The sequence below is a fragment of the Ornithodoros turicata genome, chromosome 6 (assembly GCF_037126465.1).
Source record: "Ornithodoros turicata isolate Travis chromosome 6, ASM3712646v1, whole genome shotgun sequence".
In the NCBI taxonomy this organism is placed as follows: Eukaryota; Metazoa; Arthropoda; class Arachnida; order Ixodida; family Argasidae; genus Ornithodoros; species Ornithodoros turicata.
In genome coordinates, this window is record NC_088206.1 from 18732085 (window position 1) to 18754133 (window position 22049).

General features: G+C 45.8%; 2 protein-coding genes across 4 annotated transcripts; one reads left to right on the top strand and one right to left on the bottom strand.

Moving 5' to 3' along the window:
* Window positions 1-3061: 3061 nt before the first annotated feature.
* LOC135399322 (putative nuclease HARBI1) lies at window positions 3062-6671 on the bottom strand (the record flags this gene model as incomplete). The annotated part of the gene is made up of 4 exons (XM_064631182.1): window positions 3062-4841; window positions 5508-5765; window positions 6035-6454; window positions 6517-6671. Coding segments are annotated over 3 exons (831 nt in total), but the record flags the coding sequence as incomplete, so codon positions are not given.
* A 2125-nt stretch (window positions 6672-8796) lies between these two features.
* On the top strand, window positions 8797-21416 carry LOC135397684 (uncharacterized). Of its 3 annotated transcripts, XM_064629290.1 has the most exons (10): window positions 8798-9242; window positions 16690-16732; window positions 17896-17987; window positions 18099-18188; window positions 18702-18770; window positions 19064-19081; window positions 19799-19816; window positions 20129-20170; window positions 20236-20295; window positions 21232-21416. In XM_064629290.1, the coding sequence occupies exons 1-10, from the start codon at window positions 9159-9161 to the stop codon at window positions 21394-21396; spliced, it is 681 nt and encodes a 226-aa protein (XP_064485360.1). In that variant the 5' UTR covers window positions 8798-9158; the 3' UTR covers window positions 21397-21416. The 3 variants fall into 3 exon arrangements, with proteins under 3 accessions (XP_064485361.1, XP_064485362.1, XP_064485360.1); XM_064629291.1 differs by lacking the exon at window positions 19799-19816 and having other exon boundaries at window positions 8797-9242; XM_064629292.1 differs by lacking the exons at window positions 19064-19081; window positions 19799-19816 and having other exon boundaries at window positions 8797-9242.
* The last annotated feature ends 633 nt before the right edge of the window (window positions 21417-22049 follow it).

Here is a 22049-nt window from a genome sequence, read left to right on the forward strand (position 1 = left end):
CTTGAAGACTCGAATACTTTAACAGATTAAGTTAGAAAGCTATTTTGTAGCTAATTTGTTCAATTTATAAAGACACCACAAAGGTTCGTAAGTATACAGCACTCTCGAGACACATTTCAGATGGCGCTACTGAGCGAAAGGACGCTGTCGTGTGTCACCGGCTCAACCTCCTTTTAGCGAGATGTCCTTTAAAGCAGTAAAGTATACTCCCGCCACAAAGGAGTTCTCGCTAGCAGTGTGTCAGGGGGTATCAATACGGGTTCACCTGAGCAGGTTAAATAATATATTGTCCAGTGATGGCCACTAACTACTTCTACAGTAGTTTAACTATAACTACTAACTACTTTGTGATTAAGTAGTTTAACTAGTAATTCAACTACTTTTCAGGGAGTAGTTAAAACCACTTTTTTAACTACTGCAACGTAGTTTAACTACATCTATAACTACTTAACGTTGTCCACCAACACCAATCCCTTGTAGTGTTCTTGGACACCTAAATATGAATCACAAGCAATAATAAACTTTGGCTCAAGCCGTTGCTACGATCGTCAAATACAAAGCTTGCGGCGGGATTCTTTCTGTGCCTACGCGATAAACTAAGCTGCAGAATTATTTCACAGCAAATCAAATGAGGCTTCACTAGACAAGCATTAAAAGTGAAGATTTAGTACACATGCACGACACAATTGCTCTGCACCTCCGTTCTCATCAAACAAGTAGCTCAAGGTAAAAGTCGGAAGCACAATCGTGCCGTAAAGCTTGCGGCAAAATCGGAAGTAGTTGGCGCCTTCAGTAACCTAACTGCTGTAGTTAACTACTTAAAATAGTAGTTTAACTATATAGTAGTTGCCACTACATTTCTGCAAGTAGTTCATAACTACTTTTTAACTACAATCAGGTAGTTTAACTACATGTAGTTAACTGCTGGCCATCACTGATATTGTCACGGATGAAAACAGACGAACGAGACGGCGAATAATCGGCGAACGCTTTATTCTAGCTGCTTAGCTGGCTAACACAAGAGCGGTAGCTCTTAGACAGAACTAAGGTAAAGAATGCTCCGGCTGGGAGCTCGCAAGCTTTTATACACAGCAGCGAACATTGTAGAAAGCGTGCGTCGGTGAAGAAGAAGTAGAGACGCTTCTCGAGAGAAGGAGAGAAGGAACAGATGCTTCTGGAAGCATCGCTCACTAATCAGTGCGGCGTGTCGTGCATCTCCGGGTAGACCCAGTCGTCGGTACGGACAACGGCGGTAGACGTGATTGGCTTCGCCACAGTGGTAGCAAAGCGGCCTCAAGTCTGACGTTCGCCATACGTCTGTCTTGCGAGTTCCTTGTGCGCGTGGCGGGTAGCTGAGTGGTGCAGGTTGGGCGGGTCGTGAATGCGCCCAGCTGCTGCCGTACCGCGGTGCAGCTGGTGGCTGTCGTAGTGCGGCGGCGTAGGTTTGCTTCGGTACCTCAGCGACGGGTGGCGGCGCTTGGAGTGCCTGCTGCACCTCCTCTTTGATTATAGCCCCGATGGAGGCCAAAGGAGCGCCGGTTTCTTCTGGGCGGAGGAGAGCTTCTTCCTGGACCACCTCTCGGATTAATTGCCTCAGAGAGCCTACCTCGAAGCCTGCAGGCGCGGCGAAGGCTTGGTACTCCTGACGTCGCTGTCCGACGGTGGACCAAGAGAGTAAAGCCCTCTCAATCCTGACTGCTTCGGTCAGGAAAGCTTCTGTCCTCGTGGGCGGGTTACGGGATAGGGCGTGAAAAATCTCCTCTTTCACACCTCTCATGAGACGGTGAACCTTCTTTTCTTCACAGGCTTTCGGGTCAGCTCCTTTGAAAAGCCGCAGGACATCTTCGACGAATCCGGTGACGCTTTAGTTTGTTAGCTGTACCCGACTCTGGAGTAGTTGTTCGGCGAGTTCCGTTCGTTGCTCACAAGTGAACGCCTCTCGGAGCTTGTCTTTAAATACCTTCCAGGACGTAAAAGAGTCCTCCCTGTTCTCGAACCAGGACCGCGCTGTCCCGCCAAGAAAGAAGTGGATGATTGAATGAATGAAGAATGAAGTAGATGTTGACTGGTCGTCGTTCCACCTGGGCCCGCTTGCACGAAACAATCCTCGGTACGATCCTCAATGGTCACCTTCCTCAAGCATTTCGTTACTCAACTGAGGAATTTATGGGTTGCAGCAGAAAGTGGCTTGCACGAACACTTTGAGAGACGTCCTAATTTGAGTGGATTGTGGCTAGGAACTTCCGGCAGGCTGGTATTGGTGGAACGAACATCAGAAGCTCCTCCCCGGAAAACAGCACGTCATTTTGCGTTTAGACCAACCAGCGATCGCGCTGAACGGGACTGTCGTCTGCTTTTGCTATCGCTCCATGTAATTTTAGAAATGCACAATAGCGAGCGATTGTTTTATTTTCACTGTTATGCATGTATAAGATGCTGTTGCTTGTATTTTTTTTTTTTTTTGCAATAAACGAGCCTCATATTACATACTGTCTCTTCCCTGTGACGGATAATTTCTCCCAAATGTGATCGCCGCCGCCGATATTCATCAGTTGCGGCGATTAGCTGGCCTCGCACCAAGAATGGGAATATTAAAAAAGAGAGAAAAACGTTTGACATTAGCGACGATACCAAGAAATAACTTTTCCACAAATACTGCTGAGAAATACGTTACCCACAATATGACCTGAGACATTTGATCAAATACATGAAATGCGCGCTTTTAGTAAGCAGACGATCACGCAGTATTTCCGCGCTTTTGATTGTTTGAAATGGAAAGTGCTCCAGCAAAAAAGCGCCGTGCTTCTACGTGGAGCGATGAAGAAAGACTGGAGTTCCTCCAAGAGGTGATGGACAGGAGGACTGTCATCAGGGGAAAGTTCAGTCCATCGCTAACCAAAAAAGATAAAAAGGCGGCGTGGCAACAAATTGCGGATGTGCTCAATGCGCGGCACCCAACTACGCTACGAACTGTTGCAGAGCTGAAAAAACAGTGGGACAACCTGTGCACAAGGCACAGAACTATTTTCTCTGAGTTCAGAAGGCAGTCACTCCAAACTGGTAAGTAGCAATGAGGCTTTATTACATACATTAGTTTTATATTGGGTTCTCTTATGTACGTGTTCCTCATTTGCAATGGAAGTGAAATAAAGACATACACACAGTACTACATCATAGTGAACCTGTACGAGGAGCATGACCTCCACCACTGACGTTATGAAATGCATCAAGAACTTCGCATAACACAGCAGAAGCCACACATCCCACAGTGGCGTACGTACAATTGAATGATGAGAATGGAAGAAAAGCAATGAGAATGGAACCCGATTTGCTGGCTTCCTTGGAGCATCCTTTTGTTTCGCACTCAAGTGCTTTGGTGACAGCTTTACAATATATTCATGCCAAAACATATTTAGAGTCATTTGACATGTCAATAACATCCCACAACATAAGGTACACTACATATAGCTTTACACTTACAAAGGCACACTGCTGAGCACGTGTTCACATTTGTTTTTGTGCTACAACGTTCTGGGCTTCTGATTACAGGTCGAGGAGGCAATGTCTCGCAGCCCTCTGCAATCACACAGGCTGTGATCGACATTATTGGTGAAGATTCCCCCAGTATCACTGGGGTTGAAGGAGGTATGGACACCCGTGGGTAAGTAATACAGGTATTATGTAACTAATAAGGCTGCCACGTGAAAAATTTCCAACAAGGCACGTCTCACATTGCGTTCGACTGTAATATGTAGTCTAGGGTCTCCAATACTCCACAATCCAGTTAAACTTATATTATGTAGTCTAGGGGAACACAAACACTACTGACAAGGTGGAGCTGGTGCAAAAGAGCACGACATGTTGGGATAAAAGATTTTTCATAGGTCAGGACAGCACCTGATTGGCTTACTAATGTACAATGAGGCACTCCATACTGCATGTACAATGTGTAGCACATTGGAAGTGGGGGATAAGGGAATCATCATATGTTATCTGTAAAATGGTTATTCGAAGGGGTCGTTTCATAATACACGCCACTTGGTGTCACATCCCTTGCTGTGGAACTTGAAATGCACCCTCACACTGATGCAAACAATAACACTCTACAGGCAGGCAGACACACAGGTAGACATACAATGCTATTGTTTACGAAGTGCTGCAACCCCATTGAGAACGTTGTGCTACAAGAAGAGCACCTGTGGTGTATTCAATAAACTATCTACAAGACATATAGACACAACAACAAACAACAATACAGCAATTAACTAATATGAAGAGCAAAATGTTGGGGCAACCCAAAAATATTATAACAATCCAAACATAACTATGCATATTAAACATTGCACACTGTCCTTTGTGACATAAGAAATGAACCACAGTTGAAGCAAACTGCTCAAAACAAAACCCGAACAAAACGTGGAATGAGGAAGCACATATATGCACGCACAAAACACACAAAACTGGGTCTCTTGTAAAGTCAAACATACAACTTATAAACAGAGTGCTAAGGAACAATGAAGGAAATCGCTGTACATTTCACCAAACCAACTCATCCGTGTTTTTTTTTTTTGCTTTCTACAACAGCGCTGCCATTATCGAGGACGTCATTGCAAGTCTACCAGGGCCGTCCACCAGTGATGACCACGATTATGGTACTGTGGTCCAGGATGTTGTGCCTGTAGTTGGGCTGCGTGAAGATGATAACTTTGTCGTGACTTGCGAGGTGGGTGGCACAAGGGGTAGTGCCTCTTCACAGCCGTTTGCCGGTGCTGGGAACGGTGCAGAGGAGCAGCCGGCACGAAGCAGTACGAGTGCGCGTTCCCAGCGAGCCAGGAGGAACTCTAGAGAAAACATAGAGCGCAGTTACTCGGGTCTCCTTCACAAGGACACTGAGACAGCTACAATGGAGCAACGGCTCATTGAGGTCCGCCAGAGAGTTGCTCTCGAGGAGCTTGAGCTATGTCATCTCAGGCAGGAAGCAGAGCGTCTCAGGCAGCAGACTGAACTGCTGAGACACAATACAGAGAGGCTGCTGCAGACAAAACTGGAGCTGGAAGTGGAACGTCTCCAGCAGCAGCAATAGCACAAATGCGCACATTTTTCAGTTCTTATTTCTTATCTCGTTGTATTCATTCCCTTGTGACAATACAGTTGAAGCGAGCTTAATTTGTTCATGACAGTACCCTCATAGTGCTTAATTTGTTTGTTGCTTTATTTGCACATATTTACAGGGGTTGCGACTCTTTCATAGATGTGGTTCATTATGGCGTCATGTCTGTGTCGTACTCCACTCCAGAGTACTGAAGGAAGAAGCATTATTCTTCTACGTCTCGTACTTGGTGAGATACAAGACCTAGAACACACAGCTGGGATAATATGGGAAGATGTGTCACAACCCCTTAAAGCTGTACTTGACCTTAGCCTGTGTTAACCTAAATTGTTTGTTAAAGACCTCCAATTCACGCTTAGTACTGTGTTGAGTGATATGTTCCAAAATGTCCACTTACGCTCATGTGAAATGCTGACGTACGATGGCACCTCTGTACATGAAGCCATCCTGACGTCCTTCATAACTGGACACCAGCTGGGGGTCGTAATCGGGGTCGTGATCATTGTCGCTGTCTGCCTCCTGCACTTCACTGCCGAAATCTTTGGCTATGTTGTGAAGGACACAGCATGCCACGATGATAGGACAGGTATGCTTTGTTAGCACTCGCAGCTCACTGTGAAGGCAGTGGAACCTCCTTTTCAGCTGACCAATTGTCCTGCAATACATACAATAAGGAACAAATATGTACATTGTGCATCTTCCCCGCTGGCATGTGCTGCAGTTCCATCTAGTTTTGCAACGGTGTGCAATTTTGCGCTTACATTGCAGTTTCCATCCTGCATGGAAACATGCATGTATATAGCTCATCATATTATGTATGTACATAACTAACAGGGTAGAATGCCACGTTTTAAACTGAGTCATTCAATAAACTATTCTTGCTATGTTGTTGCTAAATATCGGTGATATCCTGAACCAACTTACCGCTCTACCAAAGCCCGTGTTGTCGAGTGTGAAGCATTGTACTTCTCTTGTGCTCTGTTTCGGGGCTGGAGAAACGGTGTCATCAGCCAGCGTTTGCAGGGGTACCCGCTGTCACCAAGAAGAAGCCCAGTGTGGACTCCAGCTTCCAGCTCCCTCCCAATGGTGCTTTCACGCAGTATCCTAGAGTCATGGGTGGCACCGGGCCAGTTCGCAACCACGTCCAAGATCTTACAGTCAGCACCCGCAATGAGCTGAACATTGATGGAGTGGTAGTTCTTGCGGTTGACGAAAGCTGTCTCGTGTGCTGACGGTGCCTGGATGCGAACATGGGTGCCGTCCACTGCTCCCACAACCCCAGGAAAACTGGCCAGCTGATAAAACTGGTGTTGGGCCCTTGCTATCTCCTCACCTCTTGGCCACCTAAAACATGATTTTAGGAGTCAGGGAAAACAGACAGAACACCAATAGGCCTATATGCTTACCGGACGAACTTTCCGACCCTCTTGCACAGCGCTGCAACGACGCGGTGCACTACACGACAGGCTGTTGCTTCGTGCACGTTGACCACGTCACACGCTGTGATGAGAAAGTTCCCAGTAGCGAGGAACTGCAATGTCAGTAGCACTTGTAACGACGAGGGGAGGGACTGGCTCCGACGGGTCGCAGGCTCGATGTCGAGAGCAACGAGGGACGTAATGAAAAATATTCCATCCCTCGTAAAGCGGAACCGCCGTTGCAGCTCACCGTCGTCTAGACACTCCAAAGGATTTTCACGGTCTCGGTAGACTCGCTGCCGTGACAACGAGAGCGCGAGAAACAGCCGATGACGGCGTCGCAGCGTCACAACACGATCCATGCGGTCCATGTTAGTGCTAGCGTAAAAGACGGTCGAAGCTGCGTTGAGAGTGCCAGTAGCTTCCTCAGCCCTTTCGGCGCCGCCGTCCTACCTTCCTCATGGCTACGATCCTCAACTTGTTTCGTGCAAGCCACTTTTCCGCTTGAGGACATCACAGAGGAAGGAAAGTGCCGAGGATTATCCCGGAGTGTCCTCAAAGTGTTTCGTGCAAGCGGGCCCTGTTAAACCCAGCGATCCGCTCGAAATGGTCGAGCCAGTCGTCAACGTCGTCGTAAAGTTCTCCGGTAAATGTTTTCGGCGATCGTGCAGGGGCGACAGGCGCGGTGACCGGCTGCGCCGTTTGGGTGGTGCTGTCTGTAGTCATCTTCTTGCGGGTAGGGGGTCCCGATGGGCCGGACTCCGCAGGTACACCACGTTGTCTTCGACTCAGTCGTTGCTGTTCTTCAAGGCCGTTGAGCAGGGATTACCTTGCACCTCCACCAAAAATGTCACGGATGAAAACAGACGAGCGAGACGACGAATAATCTGCGAACGCTTAATTCTAGCTGCTTAGCTGGCTAACACAAGAGCGATAGCTCTTAGACAGAACTAAGGTAAAGATGCTCCGGCTGGGAGCTCTCAAGCTTTTATACACAGCGGCGAACATTGTAGAAAGCGCGCGTCGGTGAAGAAGAGGAAGTAGAGAAGCTTCTCCAATGTCGTCAATCCGTCCATGAGATTGATGCGAGCGAAGGAACAGATGCTTCTGGAAGCATCGCTCGCTAATCAGCACGGCGTGTCGTGGATGTCAGCCCGTCGCTCGACGGCTCCCCGCCCGCTGCCGCTGTTCCGTGTGGTCGCTTCAAAGATGATACGTGGCAATATTTAACCGGTCCATAAAAGCCTCATTCCGCGAAAAGGGAATAGTCCTCGGAATGGCTCGGGTATTTTTTCATGGTGTTTGGCTTCGACTGAGTTCTACAGTAAAACCTGGCGATCTCAAAGGATAGGTTCTCGTTTCGAAATTTCTTCAAAATGGTGCGGCTTTAACGGTGGCTGCCTCCAGTTCAGCCAATCTACCTTATATCGCGAAAACATGTAAGTCTAAACATGTAATCTAACCTTCAGAGGCGTTTGGAGTCGGTGCAAAGGGGGGCCTTCAAGACCGAAAAGGAAGAACGATACGCACGTAATCCTATGTGTTTGGAGGGATAGCTACATTGACAAGGAGTTTCAATTCATCCTTGTCTACTTGTACTGTATCAGACCCCTGTCATACCCGCACATCGGTTATGTGGCACTCAGGACTGGTGTGGAGAAAATCAAGGGCGCACAACGCAGGCTTTGTCAACTTTCAATTTTTCAAGTACTGCTTTCCTGGTGTAAATAATACTATTTCTGTATGTACCTACCAATGCAGACTCTGTAGGTTTATAAGTTTTTTTTTTAGGAACTTGCCGCCATCTATTATTTCTTGCATAAGCCCATTGAGTCACTCGTTTTAGTATCAAGGCTTGACCTTTTGTTCACAATCGGACCACTAGGACACAACGAATATTCTGTACATCTGCGAAACAATCGCCATGTATGATGTTTCAAGTTCTATCGGTAGTCGGTCAAGTCGGTAACGTGCTGGCTCGCTGAGCTCGAGATCGCGGGTTCGATCCCGGTCGAGGGCGGTAGCAATGTGGGAGAGGTGAACATTGCTTCCAGCACCGTGTGTCAGAGATTTCCGGCGCACGTCAGAAGAACCCGAAGTGGTCCAAATTATCCGCAGTCCTACCCTGCGGCACGTGCAACCATGTCGCCACACTGCGCAGACAAACCCTACGTGTAACATCACAGTACCATTATTCAAGTTTTATAGCTCTTTTGCGAAGTCATTCGTTACTTCAACTGTGTAGCGTTGGACGCGTACTTCGACGCTTCCACCTTGAGGCTTCCTAAACTTCATAATACGACGAGGGGGGAATTTATTGTAAAAAAAAAATGAAAAAGAAAGATAAAAGCATCTCTATGGACAAAAGGGCAACACCCTGACCCTAGTATGGCTTTGATGGTGTTCACATTTTAACTGTTACTACTTGTGTTTGTATTTTATATTCGCTCTGTGCGCCATCGGTTATGCCCTTGGGCTGTTGGTGGGGACTAAGTAAATAAAGAACACGCATAGAACGGCATTTTTTTTTTCTTCTTCCGAAGTGACACGGTGCGAACATTAGAGACTTCTGCTGCAGACAGCACGAGTGGCGAAGACGACAAAGTTACTGATACACGCACTCGAAAATCATGTTCTCTCCCTGTCTCGCGTCTCAGTGCTGCAGTTGTGCTAGCGTCAGATGTGGCCTCGCTGTCTACGCATTTGTGGTCATCGTGAGTATTTTGTTCTCCTGCATGTTTGACATATACCGAGGCCAAAAGTACACTCCGAGTACATTCTAAAGACTCTCCTGGCTTCACCTCTCGCTTCTTGCGTTAGTCTGAAAATTCTTACACGTAGCCTACGTAAAGGACTGTAAAAAGAACGGTAAACCTATAGAAACTGTCTGAAAGTCACTTTCGCCACTCTCTGGAAAAGGTTTCGCGTCATGTATTGAGCGGTATTGAGAGCGCGAGCAACTATAGGTTAGACTGCGGATCATGGCCAGCTGCAACGCGCTGCGTTGTCGAAGGTGTTGCTGCATCCCTGGAACACCAGAACGTAAATCAGATGAAACCTGTGGGGATGATAACAGGCCTAACTAGATTTACTGCAACGCGTATAGGTAACACCATTAACATGAGAAGTCCAAGAACGACCGTTCGATCATATCGGCAGGCTCACGCCACGACGAAGCAAGATGTCGCTCTCCCTCCTTTGCAGTCTCGCTTACAAGATGTAATACAACGTATAATTCCAATGCCCGCAGTTGTGCCCTTACAACCTCACCTGATATACACGCCCGGTGCTATGCTTTACTAGGCACTCCTCTTCTCACCACCCCAAGAACACACTGTCCTCCCAAGGATATCCTAGGAACATCATGCACGGACAGGGATGGACATCCCGAGGAGGGTCAAATCTGATCCTCAAATCCACCTCATCGTGTCAATGTGGCACTATTTGTGGCGTACTAAGAATGTCCTCAAACCTCCCTTGAGGACAATTTCAGGACAGAGTGATGACACTTCAGGGACGAATCCTAGTTTCACTTTACTGCGTCTTATTTTTTCTTCCGCGTGCTTTTACTGATTCCATACATATTGGTAACTGCCCCAATAAAGTCGCTCGTTTGTAGTGCAATCCACAACAGACAATGAGCACAGCGGTTTAAAAAAAAGCAGGCAGGTATAAAAGACAAAGAAAAAACCCTGCCAGGGGCACAACGCCCGAGAAACCCACTCCGAAAGGCACTAGAATTACCTCCCGAAAGTGAAGACAGATACTATTTATTGCTTATAATATGACCGTAGATTCGACAGTCCTGCTCGCTGCTACACAAAACGAAGGGTGAGCTGTCCACGTTTGTTTCGATTACGCAAAGAGTAAATACCCAAAGCGAGAGAAGCACCCAGGTATGTACAAGTCGAAAGCAGTGCTACAGAATAACGCGTTTATGTCCTTTCCACGAGAAATGCTCCATGTATATGATAGACAGTCTTTTTCAAGGCAGATAATTTTACGCTCAGTCATGTCCTAGGATCGGCCCAAAAACAAAACAAATGTGTCTAGGGAGTCTGAACAGGCAAACTGAAAAAGTAATATTTCTCGTCCCGCTAGCTACCCACGGGGATGGGCACAGGACGTACCTGAATGACTCTCCACAGACAGTCTGTGAGTGTCATCCTCAGGACGTTCTGGGGATACACCTCAAAGGACGAGGACACGATGACACTGTGGGGACATCCTGAGGACCATGTGTATTCTTGTGGTAGTTGCGACGTCGGTATAGGACCTCGATATTCCCGGTTGCGAAATTCCCGATCCCGAAATTCACGTTCTCGAAACAAAGAAAACCAAGGAGAATGCTTGACTGCTTCGTAAGATGATATGCGCCGTGTTTAAAAACACAACGTCTACCATTTAACAACTAAAATTCACGGGTTTTCGCTGTCTGTCAAAGTCGTTTCGGCGAACGAAAGACACATTTCAGCGGCCGCTAGGCTTAGCAGGGCGGACACGACGGAATAGAACGTTGGTTAGTTTATTACTAGAGTAGTACAAGTTCGGTGTTTGCATTTTCATGTCCAGGCAAGTCTGAGTGCGCTGTTGGCAGTTTCCCGTGCGCGACTGTGCATTTTATAGTCTAATAACAGTAGTTTACTGTGCAACGGGGATGCCGATCATTTTATTTCGAGGTACACCCGGCAAGCAGCCGCCAGCGGGTTCTCGAACAACACTCCGTACGCAGAGCTACGGAAGAAGGGGATGAGTCGCTGCGAGCAGTTTGTACATACTTGTAACGATAGTTTGCTTGCAGAACATCTACGTTGTTATGGTGTTAGCGAAAAGCAAAGTGTAATTTGTGTAATTGTAAGTATCTACAGCGTGTCCTAGAAAACGTGTCATTGAATTATAATAAAAAAACTACCCCACCTCGAGTTTTTGCCACCTCCTGATGTGAATGTCGTGTAACGTAAATTTAATTATGTAAATTTTTGCGAGCTTAAGTCGGAAATTTGCCAAGTAAATGTCACGTTTTTACCCCACCAATGTGAAGAGCGTGTCTAATTTACTCAATGATAATTGACAGGGATATTCAGGAGCTATCCCATCGAAAGAAATAGCCGAACATCATGCTCTATACGGAGCACCCACGGAATAGCGCACGATGAATTTTTCAGTGCAATCTTTGTCAGTCCGACGAAAGGAGGTTGGAAACCCAGCCCACCCCGGCATCGCAGAAAGAGAACACAGGCATGGCTTATCGCGTCCGACTTTCGCTGGGATAATGCTTTCCCTCTCCCAATTTTAGGAACTGTTACTTTTTCTACTATCACTCTGTGGGCTGGCTTTGGAACCCCCTTCTATCGGACTGAGAGCGATTGCGCTCAAAAAGTCATAGCGCGTTATGGTCCCGTGCTCCGAAAAGCATGATATTCGGCTATTGTTTTCGATGGGTTAGCTCGTGAATATCATTGTCAATTATCATGAATTTGAGTGAATTGGCACGCTCTTCATATTGGTGGGGTAAAAAAGTGACCTTTATGTAGAGGTTGAACAGGAAAAGAGGAGGAGGAAATAAACACTTTGGCACGTTCTCCAGGAGAACGGTGGCGGATTTCCGCTGCTCCTGTACCGTACCAGTTGTACATTACACTTTGGCGCGGTCGACGGGATTATCGTGGAATATGTAGGAACAGTTCCATGTCCGGCCATCCAGCGACGCCTTCGTATACTGGAAGATTACCAGGTGGAAGCGGATGAGCCGGTCCCTTTACCGGAAAACGTCAGTACCCCAGAGACCATCCAGTTCGTCACAGACAGTGTAAGTCCACCGTATACAGGAGATTCGGCAAGAGAATGTAGTCAAGATAGACGTGAAGATGACCGAATTTCAATCAAGAATATCCGAGTTGGAGGTAACCTGTTTATGCGAGAAATGCTAGTTCAACTAGTAGCGGTGCAACAACAACAGGCTCAGCAGCATCAACAACTGCGAGACTCTAGAGCGCCAAAACCCCGATTTGAAATTGTCAAACCCGAAGTCTTCGACGGGGCCAATGCTAGTCCTCGTTGGTGGATCTCGTTCTACGAATACGCTTGTGTGAAGAACAAGTGTACATCAGATGACGACAAGGTGAAGAACCTTACCCAACTCCTTTCGCCAACCCAGAACCTTTCGCCAACGCGAAAGTAAATGCCCTCAAGCAGTGGGAGGGATCTGAACCGTTGCAGCCCGTGGACGGCAAGGCTCACGTCCCAGACGCTCTAATACCGAAGATCATCCAACTGTATCATGATAGCCAGGATTCGGGTGGATACAACGGCTTTTGGCGGACATACAAGCCACATGCCAAGCGGACATGCCGAGCGCTTCACCTGGAAGAACATGAGAACAATGGGACGCAAAAATACGTGTCTAGGTGCCATGAATGCCAAATGCACAAGGCCAAATATCGACAGTCTACCGATTCCATGGTCCTACCGGAACACTCCACAATACCATTCCAAGTGATTCACGTCGACTTTGCAGAAATTAAAAAAAAAAAGAAAAGGGAAGGAGTGTCCAGGACACAGGCATTCCTCCTTGCTATCGACCAGTGGAAGATGCCCAGAGTGGCATCAGCCTCCTCGAACGGGAGATGTTCAGAAACACGAAGGGTTATAATATCGGACAACGGCCCAGCGTTCCGAAGCCGGAAGCTCAGGGCGTGGGCACAGCAAAGAGGAATTACGCTTAGGCGCACGACACCATACCACCTAGCAGCGAACCAGTTAGCAGAACGAGCCATCAGAGACATCTACACTAGCACTACATCTTAGTTTATCCAGAGTACAAAGGAGGGTGGAAATGTGCTTTGGAAGGCGCGGTCCATCACCACAACAGGTCACACACAACCGCGCTCGGTTGCAGCCTTTACTACACTGCGTCCAAAGTGGTTCAATTTCTCCCTGCCGATCATGCGCTCGGTATCACACAATGAATCCGATTGGAAGAGCTACCCAGACTACCCAGCAGCGTGAAAAATATCGCCTGACTATGAAGCGGAACTTCGATAAACGATACAATAATGCCATACCGGACATTCAAGTTGGCAACCGCGTCCTAGTTCGACTAGTCCTACCCTGTACGCGGGGCCAATATAAAGGGCCATACGTCGTTCTCGAGACTATGCGTCAGAACGGTGTATTGACGGCTATTGGCTACAGGGGGTCTTGAGGGACGCGCGAAACGGCCTCTATTCGCCTCGAGATCGAACAGCGTCGCCACCATGCGGCTGCTCCGTGAACTGCCTTTAGTGGGGATGCGCCGCTTGAGCCGGTGCTTTCGCTGTGGTCATCGTGCTCGAAAACGTGCTTGGAAGGATCAATTTCGGGATATTTGGGCTTTTAAAATTGCTTCAAAATGAGTGAGAATGACGTGGTGGAAAACTTTTTTCAACTTCTCTAGTTCTCTGCACAAGCGTGCTTAGTAGGGAAGAAAACTACAGAACGGGCATATGTTCCAGTATGCGGATTCCACTCGGCCTTTGTTATGTTATATTTGTCACTGCGGTTCTGTGTGTCAAACAAAATGTACCAAGAGCTAAGGTTAATGTTTAACAGTTTTTTTTTTAAATCATAAGCATACAACTATGTCACAGTTATTTATAGAATGGTTTCTGTGCTAGCTGTTAGAAATTACTTCATAATGCTCAGTTAGGATATTCCGCACGCGCTAAACACAAGTTCTATCGAATGTATGAATATATGGAATATATGAATGCATGAATATATATATATATATATATATATTTATGTCACGTGTGTTTTCAAATGTGTAAATTTCAAGCTTTCGTCTCATTTCGTCTGACCATATGACAGGCTAAACTTTTATCTTTCACATACGTAATCATTGGAACACACGCATTCGAGGTAAAATGCACCATCCTTGAACGTTCTATGTTTCTATGTAAAACACGCGTGTTTTGGGGCGTATGAAGCACGTGTGCAACAGCGTGTTTCAGAATATACCTGCCGCTGGAACCAAAAACTTAGTTTATATGTAGTTATTTCCTGACCGTAGCACCACACACTAAGTCCACCACACAGGTGTGGTCTGCTAACATATTTTAGCACCATTTAATGAATGCCCGCACAGGAAACGATTCAAACCTCGAACCTCTCCCGGACTCGCACGACCTGAATAACCGCCGCTGTTATTCGACGCAAAAATTGTAGCGAAGGGCACTTATGTTACATACTTGCACATTTGTACATTTAGATTCATTGTTATTGTTGATTAGTACATTGTACATTTAGATCAGTGGAGACAGGAATTTTGAGTTCTTTTATTTTTTTAATCCTTGTTGTCGCGACGTAAGATAAAAAGGTGCAGGGAAAGACAGCTATACACAAGCGACGAATAAATATTCGAGCGCGAGCAGCAAAAGGCTAAAACAAAATCACGCTTGGAACAAAGGAAGCAGTGTTTCCCTTAAAAAGCACACAGGATATTTTCTTTTCACAACTTTGCGACTTGAGCGTTTCGCAGTGCAGCAATATTTGTCAACTTTCACACCTTATCAGCGTTCTAAGTATTGCATTTCAACACATCCGCAATATGTGAGGCACTGACAACGGCATTTCATCCAGAAACACTGCGATATCTTCGTAGAAAAGCCGGAGCCTGCTGCGTCCGATCATGCCGTATCCCCACTAGGGCATCCGTCGCAGCGCCACCTGCAGTTCGATCTCGAGGCGAATAGGCAACGTCATCCCATACCATCCACGGGGGGATGGTCAACAAAACGGAGGAGAATGTGGAGGTTGAAGAGGAAAAGAGGAGGAGGAAATAAACACGGTAGCGGATTTCCGCTGCTCCTGTACCGTACCAGTTGTACATTATACTTTACTTGACAAATTTCCGAGTTCAGTTCGCAAATATTTACATACTCGTAATTAAGCTAACGATAAACGACATACAGATCAGAAGGTGGCAAAAACCGAATAAGAACAAATGCCGTTGATCGTCCTCAGACACCCTGTATACAGGGTGTCCCAGAAAACGTGTCATTGAATTATAATAAAAAAACTACGCCACCTAGAATCATGCGGTCAATGGCATTTGTTATTACTGGGTTTTTGCCACCTCCTCATGTGAATGTCGTGTAACGTAAGTTTAATTATGTAAATTTTTGCGAGCTTAAGTCGGAAATTTGCCTAGTAAAGGTCACTTTTTTACCCCACCAATGTGAAGAGCGTGTGTAATTTAGTCAAATTAATGATAATTGACAAGGATATTCAGGAGCTATCCCATCGGAAAAAATAGCCGAACATCATGCTCTACGGAGGTCGCAGAGGAGCAGAGGGCGGAGAGCGGAGGTACAGAACAGCGCGCGATGAATTTTTCAGCGCAATCTTTGTCAGTCCGACGAAAGGAGGTTGGAAACCCAGCCCTCCCCGACATCGCAGAAAAAGATAAAAGAGGCACGGCTTATCACGTCCGACTTTCGCTGGAATAATGCTTTCCCTCTCCCAATTTTAGGAACTGTTACTTTTTCTACTATCACTCTGTGGGCTGGCTTCGGAACCTCCTTTCGTCGCACTGAGAGCGATTGTGCTCAAAAAGACATCGCGCGTTATGGTCCGGTGCCCGGAAAAGCATGATATTCGGCTATTTTTTCCGATGGGATAGCTCGTGAATATCACTGTGAATTATCATGAATTTGAGTGAATTCGGCACGCTCTTCATATTGGTGGGGTAAAAAAGTGACCTTTACTTGGCAAATTTCCGCGTTCAGTTCGCAAATATTTACATAATTAAACTTGGAGTACATGACATTCACATTAGGAGGTGGCAAAAACCTAATAAGAACAAATTCCGTTGACCGCATGATTCTAGGTGGCGTAGTTTTTTTATTATAATTCAATGACACGCTTTCTGGGACACCCTGTATATAATTATGTGCATTGGTTGGCATTCAGCGCACTACGTGGCGAAGCTTTGTTTTCAGAATGTGCTCTCTCCTCAAATAACCTATCATTTCGTGGAGCTATTTCGAATGTGTTACAGGATAAAGTCCTATTTTTTAGATTACACACTGGCTTCGAATACGCGCAACTGACAATTAAATGAGCATTGCTCATTTCTGTCCGGGTTGATGGTCGTCTTATTCATCTTTTTCACGCTTACAGGCGATTAATGGATCCACCGCACTCTACATGCTCCACCAGGATTGTAAGTCTCACAACGTTGCGTCTGGGGTAAAAGAAGAAAAGAAAAAAAAGGGAGATACGACAACGATAGATTTGCTACTTACTGCATACTGCACTTCAGCGAAAGATTAATACATATATACATGTACATTTTTAAAATTTCGTGGCTATATTTTGCATAGCATTCATTACTTTTCGTTTTTCTATGCTCTATACTCTTAAAAATGAATTTCACGGCATAGCACCTCCTAGACAGCCATCGTCCCGAATGATATCATTATCTGCCCTGATTTGTTGAAAACGGGAGGCGTAGGCGTTTTTTGTGACACTTATGCTGTTCATAATTGTCACAAAAAAGGCGTACGCCTCTCGCTTTCAACAAATCAGGGCAGATAACGATATCATTCGAGATTATGGTTGGCGAGGAGCGTGCTATGCTGTGAAGGTCATTTCTAAGTGTGTAGGAACGCGAGATCAAATTAATTCAAATGTACAAAATGTACACGCACACAACTTGCTTGGAGCTACCAAGAAGCGTGAGCTTGGACACCATTATCCACAGATCGTATACTACTAAGTTCTCCTATACGGCTCTTCGTACGCCATATAATCCACTTCAGTTTTGATTTTATTTTTACGGTGCCCAAGAAGAACCGCACTCTCGCCTCTGATACGAAGAGAGAGGAGGGCGTACGCCCCTTTTTTGTGTCAATTATCATATATTTAAATTGACACAAAAAGGCGTACACCCCCTCCCCACCCCACCCCCTCTGTCCTCGAATCAGAAGCGAAGACCCTATCATTCGCGGCAATGGTTGGCGCTGAGCGTGCTATGCAGTGTAGCTCTGTTTTCAGGGTGCAGGATGGTGTAGAAGTGCGTACCACACCAAATGGACAAACAAAAAAGAAAATACAGCAAGATGTGCGACAAACAAGACGGTGACTCTGAAATGTCCATAATGGCAGATGAAAAACCTTTATAATTTACGAAAACATCAATGTTGTGCCGATGAAAATACCGTTAAAGCCAGTCATAATAACGCAGACATGAGAATAAAATGTAGGTACAATAGTGAAATGGATTGAGCATCGCCATCAATAAAATGCCGCGCACACAGCGTAGGCACGCCGTGTTTACAAAAATACCGTAACGAGAATAAAAACCCTCTTGAATTCTCTTTTCAGTACTGAGTCTGGATATCATATTCGCAATAAGTGCGATCCTTTGCGTCATAAATGTGATTATGCATGTTTGGCTCTTAGTAAGCGTCGTTCTGGTGAGTAATCCCGAAGTAATTACGAGTTGTAAGTGTATAATAACGGCACTAATCGTTAGCTGACTTTGTGACTGTTCCAGTAATACTTGCACTGTTTCCTATCCTTTGCAGCAAGTCCAGTCATTATTTGTAGTATTCCAATATTATCTGCTAATTCACCTGGTCGCTTCAGTTATTATCCTTGGATTCAAGATAAACTGGGTAATCATTCAGTACATCATATTCGCAAATACGCATATCACAAATTTCTGACCGGTTGACAGCAAGTTCTTTGTGTGAACTCTTAAAACAGAACTTCACCGCATAGCGCCATCTAGGCAGGCCGTTCTCTTCCCTGATTTTGGCGTAAACGGGGGGCGTACGCCATTTTTGTGGCAATGATGAACGACATAATACCACAACAACCACAAACCACGTACCACAAAAGTGGCTTACGCCCTCCGTTTTCAGCAAATCAGGGGAAAGAACGATGTCGCTCGGGGATAATGGTTGGCCAGGAGCGTGCTATGCGGTGAAGCACCGTTTTTAGAGTGCATATGTGGAATATGGCTGACGTTCAGGACAGGGTTAAGAACTTTTTTTTTCTTTCTTTCGTATTCACAAAATTTTGTTAGCAACACAATTTCGAAATGAGAGTTATTATATTGTAAATCATCAGTATTGTATTCATTCGTTGTAAATTCGCCTTTCTGTTCTGTTCTTTCTGTTCGATAGAGTATATCCCAAGGTGTGGAAAACAGTAACACAACCACTACGACAGAAGCCTACCTCAATGAAACCCTGGTAAGACTGCAAATGTAATCCAAGGTCCACACTTTCAGAAATCAGCTCGAATGATATCGTTATCTGCCCTGGTTTGTTGAAAACGGGAGCCGTACGCCTTTTTTGTGACAGCGTAAGTGTCACAAAAAAGGCGTACGCCTCCCGTTTTCAACAAATCGGGGCAGATAACGATATCATTCGAGATGATGGTTGGCTAGGACCGTGCTATGCGGTGAAGTTCATTTCTAAGAGTGTAGGAGTGGTACTGAGTATGTTCATGCGTAACTGGTGCACTTGTTGTTCATTTCATGCAGTCGCTGATGAACGAAACGGTAAGCAAGTGTCATGTGGACAATGTCCGAGAAGGTTCACCCGTCATTTTCCTTTCTCTCTCTCTCTCTCTCTCTCTCTCTCTCTGTGTGTGTGTGTGTGTGTAGTATCACAAATCTAAGCTCAAGTAGTTTCCTTTGACCTGTGTTGTTCTCCAGTGTGCATAGCTGAGGAAAGTGCCGAAGCGATTATCAAATGACCTAAGTCACCATCTGATGAACCACACTGTTAAAACAGAACTTCAACACATAGCGCGCTCCTAGCCAACCATCATCCTGAATGATACCATTCTGTGTCCTGGTTTGTTCAAAACAGGGGGGAGGCGCCTATCTGGCACATGCATAATGTTGCCAGATAGGCGCCCCCTCCCATTTTCAACAAATCGTACACAGAATGGGATCATTCGGAATGATGGTTGGCTATGAGCGTGCTATGTGGTGAAGTCCTGTTTTAACAGTGCATCATCTCGAATGATACCGTTATCTGCCCTGATTTGTTGAAAACGGGAGGCGTACGCCTTATTGTGCCCGTTATGAACAGCACAAGTGTCACAAAAAAGGCGTACGCCTCCCGCTTTCAGTAAATCAGGGCAGATAACGATATCATTCGAGATGATGGTTGGCTAGGAGCTTGCTATGCGGTGAAGTTCATTAATAAGATTGTGGGAGTGGTACTGAGTATGTTCATGCGTAACTGGTGCACTTGTTCATTTCATGCAGTCGCTGATGAACGAAACGGTAAGCAATTGTCATGTGGACAATGTCCGGGAAGGTTCACCCGTCATCTTCCTCTCTCTCTCTCTCTCTCTCTCTTTAATATCACAAATCAAAGCTCAAGCTTCCTCTGACCTGTGTTGTTCTCCAGTGTACATAGCTTTAGAGGAAAGTGCCGAAGCGACTATCAAATGATGGGAATATTTTTCACTGTGCTGCTGCTCACTTTTTGTATGAACGAATAAAAGTAGAAAAGAAGTATTCGCATGAATGGACACCATAGCGCCCTCGCACGTTATTTCTTCAATACATCCTTGGTTCATTATTTCCCTACAGGAGGTAACCACGAAGTCTTGGGAAGATACAATGGTTTCTGAGGTACGTTCGTCTCTTAAACTTCATTGCACACACATAACGTGCCATCTGCTTGGGTTCTCTGGTAGATTTCGGATCTCCTCCTGATTTTCATGCTCGGCATCGACGCAACCAACATAGTGACAGACGTAAGCAATCTGGAAAGCGTATTATCTGAGTTTTGGGTGGTAAGGAAGGAAGTGATCAGACTTCTGTTTTTGAAAGAATGACATTGTCTGTATCTCTGTCCGTCTTAGACAGGGTGTCCAGTTAAGTCCCCGGGCTAAATAATTCGCGATCGGTGCACCAATCGAAGAACATTCTTTTCTTTTTTTTTACAAATATCTGTCCGATACCGCCTACATGTTGCGCACCGTGTGAATGAGTGGGAGGCCCTCATTATTTAGATACAAAATCAAATGAGCTTCGTGAAAAAAAACTTCTGAAGCAGGGCGTCGTCGGCATTAAAATGGGTACTACACCAATTGGAGCCTTCAGGGGACATCTTTTAGAGAAAAATCTGCCACGCGAAGCGGTTCATTTGTTGCAGTAATTGGTTTCGGTTTACGTATTTTTGTCGCGGCTCGTCGCGGTGAGGCGCAAAAGCACGCTCTTCCACTCTCATGTCCACCATTGAATTGCGTCCTTTTGCACTTCGCCGCTCCCAGCCGTGACAACAATATGTAAACCGAAACTAATTAATTACTGTAACAAATGACCCGCTTCGGTGGCAGACTTTTCTCTAAGAGGAGTCCACTGAGGGTCCAAAAGGGTAGTATCCATTTTAATACCGACGGCGCCCTGCTTTGGAAGTTTCTTTTATTTTTTATTTTTCACGAAACTTCATTTGAATTTTTATTTAAATAATGAGCGGCTCCATCTCATTTACACGGTGGCAGATTTTAGGCGGGACCAGTCAGATACGTGTAAAGTTCATCGATTGGTGCACCCGTTCGCGAATTATTTACCCCGGGGATTTAACTGAGACACCCGGTATGTGTTACCTTGCCTTATCTGATCTAGCTGTATATTTGAGATTTGGATTTGTTTAGTTAGATTCAAACCCATCCACCTTCCCTGCGCAGATTGTCTTGTTTGGCTTCACCCACTACTACAGCTTATCCGTGACCGACATGGCAACTGCACCACTGAAAGCGGCAACGGCGGTGGCGGCAACGGCGGCGGTGCCAGTTACCGCGATTGCTTCAGTTGCTAGTCTAGCCGTCCGACGGCTCACTTTGCAGAAATAGGTCACGTTGTGATGCTTGATTTTCTCGCTTATTTTATCCGATTACACGTTGTCACCATGATTCGCTACGTACAATGCGAAACTGAGATGATTCAAAAATGTTTCCTGTCTTGCTTCCTTGAAAAAGAACCTTGTCTTTGGACTGCATAGCTGAATGCCGGATTAAAAGCGCTAAAAAAACAGACGAGGACAACACACACGGAAGGCGCACTAACAACAAATTTATTTGACATGAGACGCACGTACTATAAAAGAAAATTTAGTGCGCCTTCCGCGTGTGTTGTCCTCGTCTGTTTTTTAGCGCTTTTAGTCCAGCATGCAGTATACCAACAGGCCCAATCCCACATTTTGAGCGCATAGCTGAAGCTTGCCGAGTAACGCGTTTTGAAGCTTTATTGTCAAAATTAGCGGTTAGTCAGAGAAACTGTTTTACATACCGGGAAATTTGATGCCCTTAATACTGGAAGCTGCCTGTGAAATTGATGAACAGAACAGAAGGACACAGGTGTTAGGCACTTCGATGCCAAACAACAAGGCATTGTAGAAGGCAACAAAAAAACGGGCAGGAATGACGTCACCACAGGAAACTCAGACAGGAAAAAAAGTATCGAACTCCCTCCGCGCAGTTGCAGATAGCGTGCCCAAGCCCCAAAT